This window comes from Pongo abelii, chromosome 1 (genome assembly GCF_028885655.2).
Source record: "Pongo abelii isolate AG06213 chromosome 1, NHGRI_mPonAbe1-v2.0_pri, whole genome shotgun sequence".
NCBI lineage: Eukaryota > Metazoa > Chordata > Mammalia > Primates > Hominidae > Pongo > Pongo abelii.
In genome coordinates this window covers 222,384,237-222,400,429 of record NC_071985.2, presented here as the reverse complement: position 1 = coordinate 222,400,429, position 16,193 = coordinate 222,384,237, and the positions used below count along the sequence as shown (strand labels likewise).

Genomic DNA, 16,193 nt, shown 5'->3' with positions numbered 1-16,193 from the left:
AGATACAGTCTTGCTTTGTTGCCCAGGCTGGAGTGCAGTGGCATGATCTTGGCTCACTGCAACCTCCGCCTCCTAGGTTCAAGCAGCTCTCCTGCCCTAGCCTCCTGAGTAGCTGAGATTACAGGCGTGCTCCACCACTCCCAGCTAACTTGTATTTTTAGTAGAAATGGGGTTTCACCATCTTGCCCAGGCTGGTCTCGAACTTCTGGCCTCAAGTGATCCTCCTGCCTCAGCCTCCCAAAGTGCTGGGATTACAGGTGTGAGCCACTGCGCCCAGCCCAGACTGCTGCTTCTCTAACAAGACAACTAAAATGATTTCCTTTGAATTGTTTCTCTAAATGTCTGTGGCATACCTGCAAGTTGCTTGCAGGATTTCTGTGTTTTGTGATGCATGTTGTAAAGGATGCTGCTTCAGATGTAGAAGTTTTAGCAGCCGAGAGCCAAGCTGAATCTGTGCCTCTTCCTAACATAAAGTGGAAGTTGGCCAGGCGCAGTGGCTCACGCCTGTAATCCCAGCACTTTGGGAGGCCGAGGAGGGAGGATCACGAGGTCAGGAGATCGAGACTATCCTGGCTAACACAGTGAAACCCCGTCTCTACTAAAAATGCAAAAAAATTAGCCGGGCGTGTTGGCAGGCGCCTGTAGTCCCATCTACTCAGGAGGCTGAGGCAGGAGAATGGTGCGAACCTGGGAGGCAGAGCTTGCAGTGAGCTGAGATTGCGCCACTGCACTCCAGCCTGGGCAACAGAGCGAGACTCCGTCTCAAAAAAAAAAAAAAAAAAGTGAAAGTTGCTTTTAAAAATACTTTCCATATTAGTTTGTCTTGTGACTAACCTCATTTCCATAGACACTAACTACAAAAGATAATTATAACTAATTGACATTCTAAATTAATTTGGTTCTGGCTGACTGAAACTTTTGTTCACATCTAATGGAGTAAGTTTCATAAGGCTAATGATAGCTGAAGGTCTTTAAATATTTTGCCAAAACAGGAAGTTTAAAAATAGGTAATTTAAAACTTCTCCTAAAGCATGAAGTATGAACCTAAAGCAACACCACTCAAATTTTAATGTGCATCTGAGTCATCTGGGGCTGCAGGTCTGCAGGAGTCTAAGATTCTGCATTTTGTTTTTGTGTTTGTTTTTGAGACGGAGTCTCGCTCTGTCACCCAGGCTGGAGTGTGGTGGTGCGACCTCGGCTCACTGCAACCTCCACCTCCCAGGTTCCAGTGATTCTCCTGCCTCAGCCTCCCAAGTAGCTGGGACTACAGGTGTGCACCACCATGCCCGGCTAATTTTGTATTTTTAGTAGAGACGGGGTTTCACCATGTTGGCTAGACTGGTCTTGAACTCCTGACCTCAGGTGATCCACCTGCCTTGACCTCCCAAAGTGCTAGGATTGTAGACGTGAGCCACTGTACCCAGCCAGATTCTGCATTTTGAACCAGCTCCTCCTGGGTGCTGCAGGTACCCATGACTGCTCTGCCCATCCACATGTTGAGTAGCAGGAACCCAGAGGTTTGTCCCTTTGCAGGTCTTCTCACCTGACGTGACCTTTTGACTCACCTTTGCCTCTTTTCAGAGTTTGGATTATGATCGCTGTATCAATGACCCTTACCTGGAAGTTTTGGAGACCATGGATAATAAGGTGAATCTTACAATTCTTCATCTCTGGGGATCAAATCAGTCTTAACGTGGCATTTTTTTTTCTCTTCTAAAGGCCCCAGTAAACATCTTTACCCCTTGTTTTTTGAACCTTTTCATGAGATACAGGCAGACCTCACTTTATGCGCTTTGCTTTGTTTCCCCTCGCAGATACTGCAGGTTTTACACACTGGAGGTTGGTGGCAACCCTGTGTTGAGCAAGGTGCCATTTTTCCAATAGCATGCATTTTGTTTCCATTTTTTAGCCATAAAGTATTTTTTAATTAAGGTATGTACATTTTTGTAGGCATAATGCTATTACACACTTAATAGACCACAATATAGTGTAAACATCGCTTTTACATGCATTGGGAAACCAAAACACTCGTGTGACTCACTTTATTGTGATATTTGCTTTATTGTGGTGGTCTGGAACCAAACCCATGCTATCTGCAAGGTAGGCCTATGTTGGCATTTATTCCCTAGGCCTTTATCCTGCCAACCAGAGTTCCCCCTGTCAGTGCACCTTGCCCAGCCTCTTAAGAGTCCATCATTTTTGCACTGTAAAGCACCTGAAATCCCAACATCATCTTCACTGTGCCTGCTCTCCACGTGGAATTTAGCTTAAAACCGGTTGGCCAAGATGTATTTCTTCCCCTCTGCCACCATAACCCTGTAAACTGAATCATTCTTTTCTTGTGTGAACAGAAAGGTCGAAGGTATGAGGCGGTGAAGTGGATGGTGGTGTTTGCCATTGGAGTCTGCACTGGCCTGGTGAGGAGGCAGGGCCTGGAGGGATGGTGGGCCATAGAGCTGGAGGGGCTTACAGGGAAAGCCCTGGCCGGGTGAATAACATTGTCATTTGTCATTGTAACATTTATAACATTATAAGACTGTAACACTTGTCATTATAATCAAGAGTGCCTTTTCTTTTTTCCCTTTTTTTTTAAATGAATAATCCTGGCACAGTTTTTCACACTTCCCCTGCTTTTGCTTTGTGAAGTGAAAGCGAGACACATGATGATGGTGCTCTTGAAGCGCTCAAAGGTTTGGGCAGGACTTATCTTTTATGATATGATTATGGATCATAATCCATAGTCTACCTAGTAAACTAGATAACATGTCTCCCTAATGGGTAGATGACGCATTGGGTAGAGTAAATAATGGATGTTAAAGTCACTTTTTTTTTCTTTTAATTTAAATAGAGACAGAGTCTCGCTTTGTCACCCTGGCTGGAGCACAGTGGCGTGATCATAGTTCACTGCAGCCTCGACCTCCTGGGCTCAGGTGATCCTCCTACCTCAGCCTCCTGAGTGGTTAGGACTCTAGGCAGGCATGAGATCACTCTTTAGGGAAAAAGCAAAGTCATGGGTACGGAACTGTGAACATCATGCCCTTCATTTAGTACAGCGTGCCAGTGAACAGAGTGGCACACCATAGCTCTTGATCTCATGCAGGGAGTTTATGGTGCTATCCTGGGCTCCTCCCCGTACACCGTTAATGTTATCTAGAAGATAGAGCCAGCAGCTGTGAGTGAAGGGATATGCCCATATGAACAGAGTTGGTGGAGGCAGCAACTTCACAGGTGAATCATGGCCAAAGATTGGAAACATGGCCAAAGATGAGGATAGCAAAAAGTCTGGAATCAAAACTGCTGACTTCACATTGTTAAATATGAAGAAGAGAAGCTGGAAAAATCACCATCGTCAAAAAGATCCATGTCAAATCTGATTCCGGTCAGTACAGTGTTGAGATAAGGTATCTGTCCTCAGTAACAGCCTGTTGACCACCTTTCTCTTGAACTGGCCACAAGCCTCCTACTTAATTTGACATGATATGCCTAGAAAATGTACACATGTGTTTGGTATAATAGAGCCACAGGGGCCAACCACAGTTTTTATTTTCATGGCATGCATCACATTTTTACTATAGTAAATCCACAAGTAAAGGAACGTCTTACTAGGTAAGACTGATGGCATTCAGAAGCCCTCTTCAGTGGTATTCTGATGGATACCATTTTGAGGAAACTTGGGTTGGTTTATTGTTTTATTTAAATCTCAGGGTGTTTGGGCCAGGAACGGTGGCTCACACCTGTAATCCCAGCATTTTGAGAGGCCGAAACAGGAGGACTGCTTGAGCCCAGCAGTTGAGACCAGCCTGGGCAACATAGGGAGACCCTGTCTCCTTAAAAATAAAAAAATGAAAATAAAAAAATAGAAATCTCAAGGTATTTATTTTGCTATATATGTTTCTGGTTGCAAATTTCTCTATAATAAGCATACTCATTAGGCCTCTAGTTGTTAGTGTTTGTGCTACTTTTATATCAAACTCTTTGGAGCTGCCATTTGTCAGTACTACAGGTTGAGTGTTCCTTATCAGAAAATCCAAAATGCTCCAAAATCCAAAACTTTTCAAATGCTGACACGGTGCTCAGAGGAAATACTCATTGGCGCATTCAGATTTTGGATGTCAAATTTTTGGATTTGGGATGTTTAATCAGTATAATGTAGATATTCGGAAAAAAAAAATCTGAAATCCAAAACACTTCCGGTCCCAAGCATTTCAGATAAGTGTTACTCAAGCTGAAGCAACTTTACCGCCTACCTTCGTATTTTAGGAAGGCAGACCTGCCTTTATGACATAGCACTCCCAACTCTTGTCCATTGATGTGTGGCCACTTATGGCTTCAGTATCAAAAAGCCTCCAGGCATTGGCTTGAGGGAAGGCCAGAGTTAAAGGCAAGAAGCTTTGATCCTGAATCCATAAAATTAGAAGTATTTCTAGTCCTCCTTTAAGCCCTGAGCACTTTGGAGAGTGGAATACTGGAATTTGGTTGTTTTCTCTACCCAGAGTAACTGTGGACTATAAGATGGTTATAAGTCAAGCCTGGCACAGTGGGGTGTGCCTGTAATCCCAGCTACTTGAGAGGCTGAGGCAGGAGGGTCTCTTAAGCCCTGGAGTTCAAGGCCAGCCTAGGCAATATAGCAAGACCCCATCTCAAAAAAAGATGATTTCAAGTCAAAATAATGACTTACAAAATAGAACCTGCTAATAAGGAACGTGCAAAAAGCACATACACCTAAATGAACGTTGTGTTTTAAAGCAAGCTTGTCCAACCCATGGCCCAACACAGATTCATACACCTTTTAAAAACATTATGAGATTTTTCTGAGTTTTTCTTTTTTTAGCTCGTCAGCTATCGTTACTGTATTTTATGTATGGCCAAAGACAATTCTTCTTCCAGTGTGGTCCAGGGAAGCCAAAAGATTAGACACGCCTGTGTCAGTAGTCTTTCTTGGTCTCACATCTTTTCTGCACCTGCTTCCCTCTTTGTTTTCCGTTGCTTCACTCAACTTAGCTGTACCCTCTGCCTTTGTTCTTTGGAGGGGCAGTGGGACCGGGCTGGAGAAGGGATCTTCTCCTTCTGCGCTTTTCTGCTGTGCATTCATGTGCTGCTGGCTGGTGAGCAGCCTCCGTACGTGCAGTGGGGGAGGAGATGTCTTCAAGAGGAGCACACCTGTACTACACCTGTGCTACACTTGGAAATAAGGCTGTGTGACAGATCTCTTGCTCTTCACAGGTGGGTCTCTTTGTGGACTTTTTTGTGCGACTCTTCACCCAACTCAAGTTCGGAGTGGTACAGACATGTATCCTTTTCATGGTTCCTGGTGTTCGTGGACTTCAGTGGTCACCAAGATTCTTTCTTACATAGAAATGGGTTTAACAGTAAGCATGATAATAGAAGGGCCGCTTATTAGTTATTCAGCTTTAATATTTTTAGTGATCACTGAAGGACACAAAAGAAGGACTTTAATAAGCAAAGACATATACCCATGTTTGTAGTTGATAAGATTACAGATGCCACAAAGATGCCTGTACTCCCTAATCTGTAAATTTAACGTAGTTCCAATCAAAATTCCAATAGAATTTGTTGTGGAACTCAGAAATTCTTTGTAAATGTGTGTAGAAGAGTAAAGGGCCAAAAGTAGTCAGTATAGTTCTAAATGACAAGAAGGTGGACTTGACCCTGTCAGATATCAAGTCTTATAAAATTAACAAGTTTGGGGAGTTAGGAAAAAAAAGTCATAAAATTTAAGATACAGTCATTGAAATTGGTCATATTGGTGCAGGAATACCTAGACAGTGGAAAATGATAGAGAAGCAGAAACTGGTCCTCACATACATGGAACTTTGGTGAATGACAGTTAATATTACAAATCACTAAGGGAGTGATGAGTGATTTAATAAAAGACGCTGTGTTATTTAATAAATAAAAGATACACATCTCTGTAGTCCCAGCTACTTAGGAGGTGAGCCCAGGAGTTTGAGGCTGTAATGCACCATGATTGTGCCTGGGCAGCATAGCAAGACCCTGTCTTAAAAAAAAATGATGCTGGGACATGGGTGATCCATATGGAAAAATAGTGACATTCCTATTTCGTACTATAAATAAGATAAATTCCAGATGAAGATGTAAATATGCAAAACAAAACTTTGGGAGACTATATGTTGTCAAGAGTAGGAAATAATTTCTTAAAACTCCAGAAGGCACAGACTATAAGAAAAAACATCAATGGGGCTGGGCGTGGTGGCTCACGCCTGTAATCCCAGCACTTTGGGAGGCAGAGGCGGTCGGATCACGAGGTCAGGAGATTGAGACCATCCTGGCTAACACGGTGAAACCCCATCTGTACTAAAAATACAAAAAAATTAGCCAGAAGTGGCGGTGTGTGCCTGTAGTCCCAGATGCTGGGGAGGCTGAGGCAGGAGAATGGCATGAACCCGGGAGACAGAGGCTGCAGTGAGCCGAGATCACGCCATTGGACTCCAGCCTGGGCAACGAGAGCAAAACTCTCTCAAAAAAAAAAAAAAAAATCAATAAACTTGACCACATCAAAGTACATATTTTATAAAGACAAAAACTCCAAATAACAACAATAAAACACCATAAAGTGAAAACAAGTCCACAGCCTGAGAGAGGTTATTTACTATGCATTTAAGAGGCAGATAATTTGTATCCAGCATACAGGAAGAGGCTGAGCACGGTGGCTCACGCCTGTAATCCCAGCACTTTGGGAGGCCGAGGCAGGCAGATCACTTGAGGTCAGGAGTTCGAGACCAGCCTGGCCAACATGGGGAAATCCTGTCTCTACTAAAAATACAAATTTAGCTGAGCGTGGTGGTGTGCACCTTTAGTCCAGATACTTGGGAGGCAGAGGCAGGAGAATCACTTGAACCCAGGAGGCGGAGGTTGCAGTGAGCCGAGATTGCAACACTGTACTCCAGCCTGGGTGACAGAGTGAGACTCCAATTCAGAACAAATAATACAGGAAGAACTCCTGCAACTCAATCAGAAAAACAACAGATGGTCCAATAGAAGCAAAACGAGCAAAGGATGTGAACTGGAATTCTCAAAAGAGAAAAACTGGCCGGTAAACCTCTGGAAAAAGGAAGGTGCACATTCCTGTGACTCATACATTCCTCTTATAGATGTGAACCGTAGACGTGTACAAAGGTGATAATTATAGCTTTGTGATAGCAGAAAGCTGGAGTCACCAAATGAGAGAATGGAAAAATTGTGGTACATTCATACGGTGTCATTTTAGACATCATGCCATTTCTGTAGATTGTAAAATAAAAATTTTAGATAGAAGTGAAAGTGAACGAACCACAGAGCTGGGTGTATCAACATGGCTAATTCTCAAAGACTTAATGTTGAGAAAAAAAGAGCAAGTTACAGAATATACAAGTGCCGTGTACAACAGTATGGACACTTTTGAAATACAATAATTTCAGGTTAGTGGTTTCTCCCAGGGGAGAGAGGAAGGAAAACTGGTTTTTTTTGGTTTTGTTTCTTAAAATGGTATTGAATGTTTTATTTTTTAAAAATACCTGGAGCATATATGGCATATTGTTGAGATTTGTTAAAGCTAAGGTTGTGAGGGTATGGGTATTCGTTACTTTTTGTAATGTCTGAAGTATTTCCTAGTGTCAAAGGCATCTCAAACAATTTTTTTTTTTAAGAGATGAGGTCTCACACTGTTGCCTAGGCTGGAGTGCAGTGGTACGATGACAGCTCACTGCAGCCTCAGCCTCCCGGGCTCAAGCGATCCTCCCACCTCAGCTTCTTGAGTAGCTGGGCCCATAGGCATGTACCTTTTGTATTTTTTGTAGCGACATGGTCTCACTACATTGCCCAGGCTGGCCTCCAACTCTGAGGCTCAAGTGATCCTCCTGCCTCAGCCTCCCAAAGTGTTGGGATTACAGGCATGAGCCATCGCACCCAGTCATCTCAGGCAGTTTTTAAAAAATTTTTATATATGGAGAAAAAGTGCACTCAGCAGCCGGCATGATCCAAAGGAGAAGCAGCTGCACCCTCTGAAGTGATGATGGGGACACCCCTCGGCTGATGAACAGTTTCCTTAACCCAGTTTCCACAGCAGTGGAGGAGTGCAGCCAGAAAGGCTGCCTCGCTCTGTCTCTCCTTGAACTCCTGGGTTTTAACCTCACCTTTGTCTTCCTGGCAAGCCTCCTTGTTCTCATTGAGGTGAGGTGGTTTGGATTCACCTGCTCGCTTAGGAGGTTTTAGAGTCCCGCACTCCTTTTCCCCACCTCCTTCCAGAATGTCAGGAAACTGAGAATGCAGATTCCTGCAGAAAGTGGCCTCTTGTTCACTAAAGGTAAAGGTTTCACCCTCTGGTGAGATTAAAGAAGAAAGACTCCCCAGGTGATGCTCATTCACAGGGAACTTGTGCAGATTCTGGGGGGAGGAAAAAAGGGGGAAAGGGCTGAAAACAAAACTGTTGGGTGCCATGCTCACTACCTAGGTGACGGGATCATTCGTATCCCAAACCTCAGCATCATGCAATATACCCTCGTAACAGACCTGCACATGCAATCCCTGAATCTAAAATAAAAGTGGAAATTATTTTTCTTTAAAAAGTGCAAGTCCGGCCACTTTGGGAGGCCAAGGCGGGCAGATCACCTAAGGTCGGGAGTTCGAGACCATTCTGACCAATGTGGAGAAACCCCGTCTCTACTAAAAATACAAAATTAGCCAGTAAAAATACAAAATTAGCCGGGCGTGGTGGCGCATGCCTGTAATCCCAGCTACTCGGGCGGCTGAGGCAGGGGAATTGCTGGAACCCAGAAGGCAGAGGTTGCAGTGAGTGGAGATTGTGCCATTGCACTCCAGCCTGGGCAACAAGAGTGAAACTCTATCTCAAAAAAAAAAAAAAAAAGTGCAAGTCCTCCCATTGCCCCTCAGACCTCCTGAGTCAGATCCTCTGAAGTGGGGCCCAGAAGCTGTGGTTTAGTAAGCCCTCCAGGTGACGCTCACGCTGCTAATGAAGGTGGCCAGCTCTCCCTCTTCCGCTGCCCAGGTTGTTGAGGGTAAGCCAGAGAGCCAATGGATTTTGAGTTATGGGTGTGCCTGCTCTCCTCCATCAGCCGGTGGCAGCAGGTTCTGGGATACCCGAGGTCAAATGCTATCTGAATGGCGTGAAGGTGCCAGGAATCGTCCGTCTCCGGACCCTGCTCTGCAAGGTCCTTGGAGTGCTGTTCAGTGTGGCTGGAGGTAAGAAAGGTCCAACTTGTATCCTTCAAATATTCAAGGGGCAGAGATGACAAGAAGCATGATGTATTTCAGTTATTAGATTTGAACTGCAGGGCCCAGCCTCAAACAGCTGATGTCTGCACTTTTTGTTGATGGGCTGTTTTTTAAATGCAGACACTGTTCGTATGTTACCATTCAGATACCTGACAAACACACTCTTCAGTTTTGGGATTTGGAATTTAGTTTGTGGAATTCACTTTTGTCAAAATTAGTAAGCTTTTTGTGTCAACAGCCAGATAGTAAATATTTAAGGCTTTGTGGGCCAAGAATCAGAATGGAAGCTCTTATATAGATGTTTATGTAACTATTTACTTGTGTCCATTTAAGAACATAAAAGCCAGTCTTAGTTCTCAGGCCGTGTAAAACCAGGAGGGAGCTGGTGGTCTGGGCTCACAGGCTCTCATTTGCTGACACACAGTTTAGAATGCAGAGTGTTTTCTCTTCTAGCAAGACTTGAAATGGAGCTTATTTGGTGGGAATTTGGCTCTTTCTCTTATAAAGTCTTAGGATCATCTCTATTCAGTTGTCACGAGAAAGGTTTTTGTAGCCAAGGTCTCCTGACCCAGGGGCGTTTCTGCACTGACCGCTGGTCTTTCCTTTTTCACCCTGCCCAGGGCTCTTCGTGGGGAAGGAAGGCCCCATGATCCACAGTGGTTCAGTGGTGGGAGCTGGCCTCCCTCAGGTAAGATGGGCTGAGAGGGTGTGGGCCTCTGGGCAGGCCTAGTGGGAGGTCTGTGGTTATACTGGGCGAAATCCACTGGGACACCCTGACATCACATTGGAACCTGGTGCCATTCTGGCTTGATGTGAAAACCATGTGTCTATCTCTCAGGAAAGGGCATAACTTATACTTGGAAGTTTTACTGATGCCCTACCGAGCCCTAGGAGCAGAAATGAGACATAGAGAAAAACTATGACATGGCGGATGAAAGTCACTGGGTGCTTCCATAGCCATCACCAGGCGCCTCCATATAGGGTGGCTGGGTGGATCATCTCAGTGCTGCCGGATCCAAGAGGCTCGAAGCATCGACTGACATGGTTTTAGGCACAGTTCCATGCTGATTCTAGTTGGCATGGTACAGTCATAATAACAGCTGCTAGTTATGGTCTGTGTGCCAGACGCCCGTATACTAACTGCTTTCTCCTTATAGCCACCTTCAATGATTTGTTGTTATTATTACCCCCATCCTTGGATGGGGAAACCGAGGCTTAGAGAGGTTGAGGTACTAGCTCGAGACCTCAAAGCTCCCATTCTTGGGGGCTACTCCAGATCCCTGGCTGCTGTTGGAGAAGTCTCAGTCCGTGTGAACCATCACTCTTAGTCATTTCCCTCTCCAGTCCTGAGAAGAGGGAGTTATTGTGGTTGGGAGTCTCTGAAGTGAAGGAGGGAAGATTCTTTCGTCCAGAGCTCGTCTTTTGGTCTCTCCTGCTACTGCCTCGAGCACCAGATCTGGCAGAAGTGAGCCAAGGGGTGGAAGGCCAGGCGTGGAGTGGGCATCAGCGTGCGCCTTTGTGGGGCAGACCGAGGACAGGCTCTGGGCCCTTCTCTTCCTGGCGCTGCTGAGCAGAGCGGACTCGGTCTTCTGCAATAGCTTCCGCGTCCCCTTCCCTCAGCTCAGCCATTTCCCTTTATTCTTTCTGACTTGTTGACTCTGCACAAAATGGGATTTCAGAAGGTCCTAGAAATGTGAGGGCAGGAAAAATAAGCTCCTCCCAAGGGTGGGGGGTAATCTCCTTTTTTCCCAAGTTTTTTTATTTTCATTTTTCGAGACGGAGTCTCACTCTGTTGCCCAGGCTGGAGTGCGATGGCGCCGTCTCTGCTCACTACAGCCTCCGCCTCCTGGGTTCAAGCGATTCTCCTGGCTCAGCCTCCTGAGTAGCTGGGATTACAGGCATATGTCACCACGCCTGGCTAAATCTTGTATTTTTAGTAGAGACAGGGTTTTGCCACGTTGGCCAGGCTGGTCTCCAACTCCTGACCTTAGGTGATCAGCCGTCCGCCTCGGCCTCCCAAAGTGCTGGGATTACAGGCGTGAGCCATGAGCTACCACGCCCAGCCTCCTTTTTTCCCAAGTTGCTGTTCTGGACTTTCCTTCCTGCAGCACACTTACCCAGGTGTGCTCAAGCAGAGGGGCCTCCCCTGATGCTGTGGATTCCCACAGTTTCAGTCCTAGACTGCCCCTGACCTGTGTTCTTTTTTTTTTCCCATAATTACTGGGGTACAGGTGGTATTTGGTTATATGAGTAGGCTCTTTAGTGGCTCTCTTTTCTCTCGCTTTAGTTTCAGAGCATCTCCTTACGGAAGATCCAGTTTAACTTCCCCTATTTCCGAAGCGACAGGTATGGAAAGGTTAGAAATTGGTTTTTTTTTGGAAACAACATGTTGATGCTCTGTGGGTCAGACTCGATACTTGCTCTAGCCTGGCAGTGTCCCCTGCTGGTAAACCCGACTGTGGGAGATGGGGGCGGGCTTTGAACTTTTCTTCTGGAAATAAGAAGCCAAAGCACCAGGCTGGCATCGTGACTTTTATTTTGTCTTGCCATAAGGCTTAGAAGCATCTCAGGCAAATGAAGATGGTCCCAGATTAAAAACCCAGCCAAGAAAGGCCACAGACAGGCATATTCTTAGGAAGACGTTTTGTATTCCCCAGTGATTCACTTGGTCAGCCACCCTCCTGGGTCAGAAGGTACTCTTAGTAGACTTTTTTAGCCCTGTATCAGATGTGTGTGTTACTGACCTGCCCGCCTTGTAAGGCTCTTTCAATCACAGACCCAGTTTAGAGTCACAGACCACCTTCTCTTTGTATTCCTGCAAGTTCGGCACATACCCAGAAGGCACCTTGATGTTTTTACTGATGCCGGGGTTTTCTGGAAGGAAGATCCGGTGGGAACATGGTGCAGCAGTGATCGTGCCGATCTTTGATCTGCCCCCTGAGCTGGGGGCTGAGATTCTGAGATCACAGAAAACACAGAAGTCAGGGGCTCCTGTTCCCAGGCGGAGTAGCCGCCATGCTGAAAGGGACTCTGGTGCTAAGGTGTGTGGCTCTCAGATGGACACACTCGCGGCAAAGGCTGCCTCACCAGTGACCTGCCCTTCCGGGATCCCTGCCTATTCATTCACAGGTGTGAGAGAAAATGTTCATGATAAGGAAGTCAGAAACCGCCTTTTGTGGGCTGAGGGCTCTTTATTGGATAACCCGTCTCTCTCCTCTCCTCAGAGACAAGAGAGACTTTGTATCAGCAGGAGCGGCTGCTGGAGTTGCTGCAGCTTTTGGGGCGCCAATCGGGGGTACCTTGTTCAGTCTAGAGGAGGGTTCGTCCTTCTGGAATCAAGGGCTCACGTGGAAAGTGGTGAGGAGGACCTTCAGTGAAAGCCTTAACCACACCCCCCGAATTACACTGGGTGTCCCTTACTCGGTACATGGAATGGTAGTTTTGATGAGACTGGTGGGAGTCGACTGGATCAGAAACAGCTTTGCTCTTGTGCCTATAACCTCCACACTGGACTTCCTATACTTCTCATATCAATACCCTCCCCAACCCCAAATCAAACCGCTGTTACCCTTTTTTATTATTTTTTTATTTTTTTGAGATGGAGTCTTGCTCTGTTGCCCAGGCTGGAGGGCAGTGACGCGATCTCGGCTCACTGCAGCCTCTGCCTCCTGGATTCAAGCAATTCTCCTGCCTCAGCCTTATGAGTAGCTGGGATTATAGGCACGTGCCACTACATCCAGCTAATTTTTGTATTTTTAGTAGAGATGGGGTTTTACCACGTTGGCAAGGCTGGTCTTGAACTCCTGACATCAGGTGATCCACCCGCCTTGGCTTCCCAAAGTGTTGGGATTACAGGCGTGAGCCACCACGCCCGGCCTTGTTATCCTTTCTTGATGAACCACCTGACATGAAAATGTGAAACTGGCTGTTGTCATAAAGGAGGAAGTGGTGGGGATTGGACTGGAGCCGGTCTCCTCCCTCAGAGCAGGCCGCTTTGCATTGATCCTTCCTTTTGGTGCAAGGTCTGGTCTGTAAAGGCTGTAAATAGGCTCTCATAGTAGAGTAGGCTGCTGGAACGGAAACTTCTTAAAGCCCAGTCTAGAGTTGGTCACACCTGGGGTGTATCTACTGTAAGGGTGACCAGATCTCTGTACCCTGATGTGGATTCTGGAGGTCTCTGCATAGAGCAGTGGGTACCAGGAGGAAGGGTTGGGAGAGAGTAGGACATGCCACTCCTGAACCTTCTTGTCTTTTGTCACCTCTCCCCTAGCTCTTTTGTTCCATGTCTGCCACCTTCACCCTCAACTTCTTCCGTTCTGGGATTCAGTTTGGAAGCTGGGGTTCCTTCCAGCTCCCTGGATTGCTGAACTTTGGCGAGTTTAAGGTATGTTTTGTCCTTTCCCCAGGGATTTTTAATTTGACCCATGAAAATTTCCTCTCAAGTGAAGGACCAGAGAGAAATGAGCAGAGGGCTAGGTACAACTTCCAGGGGCACATCTCGCCCATTAGCCTCTGCCATGCGGGAAAGCAGCCCCACTCTTGCTTCTGTCTTCTCTTCTGTCTCTTCCGGTTCTCATGGCTGCTATGGTTTTTCTCTCCCTCTCCCTTTCCCCTTCTCTCAGTGCTCTGACTCTGATAAAAAATGTCATCTCTGGACAGCTATGGATTTGGGTTTCTTCGTCGTGATGGGGGTCATTGGGGGCCTCCTGGGAGCCACATTCAACTGTCTGAACAAGAGGCTTGCAAAGTACCGTATGCGAAACGTGCACCCGAAACCTAAGCTCGTCAGGTATCTGCACAGTCGCCTCCCCCCCACCCTGCTGCGGCTCCCTGAGCTTGGTGTGGGCCGCGCCATCTCTCCCGAGGAGCAGACCCTGCCTCCACGGCTTTGAGTTCTCATCTAAGACTGAGAATCTAAACACAGCCATGCATCTGCCCTACTTGACAGGCCAAAGGGCTGAGCCAGCTTAATTGATGTCAGAGTTGCTGGTTGACTCTCTGCCTGTCCTGACTTGGCCACTCGGACACATGACAAGGTCAGAAGGGTCACCGTGGCCCTGCCGAGCAGCTTGCTCTCAGGAGGCTTCTCGCCCCAGGACTTATTATAATGGAAAGCCATTCATTCCTTGGAGAGAGATGATATGGACGTAGCAGCCCACTTTAACTGCCCACTTTTTACAAACAAATTGCTGGAATACAGCAAATCGTGGATCAATTCTGCACACGTGTTGACTGACCAGGGGCTGCTGTGAATGCTGTTTGGAGAAATCGGGGCTGGGGGTAGGCAGGGTTATGTTTTGAATTCCGGAGACCAGAGCTTCTTTCTGTGGTGTTTTATAACAGCTGTGCTTTGCCTCCTAGAGTCTTAGAGAGCCTCCTTGTGTCTCTGGTAACCACTGTGGTGGTGTTTGTGGCCTCGATGGTGTTAGGAGAATGCCGCCAGATGTCCTCTTCGAGTCAAATCGGTAATGACTCATTCCAGCTCCAGGTAACCCCAGTGCACCTGCTACCTTTATCCCATACCCACGAGGAAGAATCCAGAAATGTATGACCTTCCTCTGTTGAGAACTAATAGATGTGTTGGGTTTATCCTTCCACACCCATTACCCGAGCGTTGAGAGATATGGGAATCTGTAGTCGTCTTTTTACCTCAGAGAAGGTGCACACCACATGCCCTCTGTCTTTGCCACTTCTGTGAACAACCCTGGCCTCACAGAGGGGAACCTGGGAACAACCCTGGCCTCACAGGGGAACCTGGGAACAACCCTGGCGTCACAGGGGAACCTGGGAACAACCCTGGCCTCACAGGGGAACCTGGGAACAACCCTGGCCTCACAGGGGAACCTGGGAACAACCCTGGCCTCACAGAGGGGAACCTGGGAACAACCCTGGCCTCACAGAGGGGAACCTGGGAACAACCCTGGCCTCACAGAGGGGAACTCCTCTCTGTTGAACAACATTCATGGGAAACAGACACTTGGGAAGCCGACAGCAAGGTGCTTTCCGAGCCCCAGTTACTCTTCTACCTCCCCTTGCCTGAAGGGGCCACAGCCCAGAGGCTCAGCACCCACCTCATCGCCTCTGTGACTATGACAGTCACTCATGAGAGGAAGAAATGTCTGTGTCTGGGCAAGGAGGCTTCTCTCTTCCCAGCATCCTCTGCGTTTTCCCAGTGTTGGGTCCTTTGTGGGTGCGCCGCCCTCCTGCACTTCTGCTTTTCCCTTCTTGTGGGGTGCAGTATTTTCCAGAGGCTTTCCCTGAGGAGTGGTCCCGTGAGGTAGTCCGTGGAGCCTACTCCACACTGTGTTCTTTTGGTCCAACCCAGAGGCTCTGAGAGCTACACCTATGGTTCAGTGAGTCAGCCAGATGTGTGATTCCAGCCCTTGGCTGCAGACTGGTGAGCAAGTGCAGTTGGCCCTCCACATTTGTGGGTCCTGCATCCATGGAATTACATAGGGTCAACCAACTGTGGAGCAAATATATTCAGGATGCAAAACATAAAAAAAAAAACAAGACAACAGTAAAAAATAATGCAAATAAAAAACAGTACAGTATAACAATTATTTACATAGCATTTACATTGTATTAGGGTATTATAAATAATCTAGAGAGGATTTAAAAGTATATAGAAGGACCTACATAGGTTATATGCAAATATACACCATTTTATATCTGGCACTTGAGCATCCCTGGATTTTGGTATCCATCGGGATCCTGGACCCTATCCCTGGTGAATACTGAGGGACAACTGTACTCTTTTCTTGTTGCTTCTCAGTAACCACTTGAATCTCTCAGATCCCCATTGGGGCCCTTGTCTTGGAGGACAGCCTCTTCAGTGTCCCCAGTTATATGTATATATTATATATATATACACACACACACAATATATGTGTGTATATATACACACACACACACACACACACACACATTATATATTTCTG

At 46.6% G+C, this 16,193-nt stretch overlaps 1 protein-coding gene across 3 annotated transcripts in view; it reads left to right on the top strand.

Moving 5' to 3' along the window:
- Window positions 1–16,193, top strand: part of CLCN6 (chloride voltage-gated channel 6) — a 36,686-nt gene that overhangs the window by 8,230 nt on the left and 12,263 nt on the right. For 2 of the 3 annotated variants that reach the window (XR_002914891.3, XM_024246547.3), the window contains exons 3-13: window positions 1,582–1,647; window positions 2,352–2,417; window positions 5,224–5,290; window positions 8,084–8,190; window positions 9,093–9,219; window positions 9,873–9,940; window positions 11,540–11,598; window positions 12,477–12,609; window positions 13,523–13,636; window positions 13,875–14,041; window positions 14,614–14,740. Coding sequence is in view for 2 of the 3 variants with exons in the window: in XM_024246547.3 (XP_024102315.1) it covers window positions 1,582–1,647; window positions 2,352–2,417; window positions 5,224–5,290; window positions 8,084–8,190; window positions 9,093–9,219; window positions 9,873–9,940; window positions 11,540–11,598; window positions 12,477–12,609; window positions 13,523–13,636; window positions 13,875–14,041; window positions 14,614–14,740 (1,101 nt within the window). In the remaining variant the exon portion in view is untranslated. 3 annotated transcript variants of the gene reach the window in all.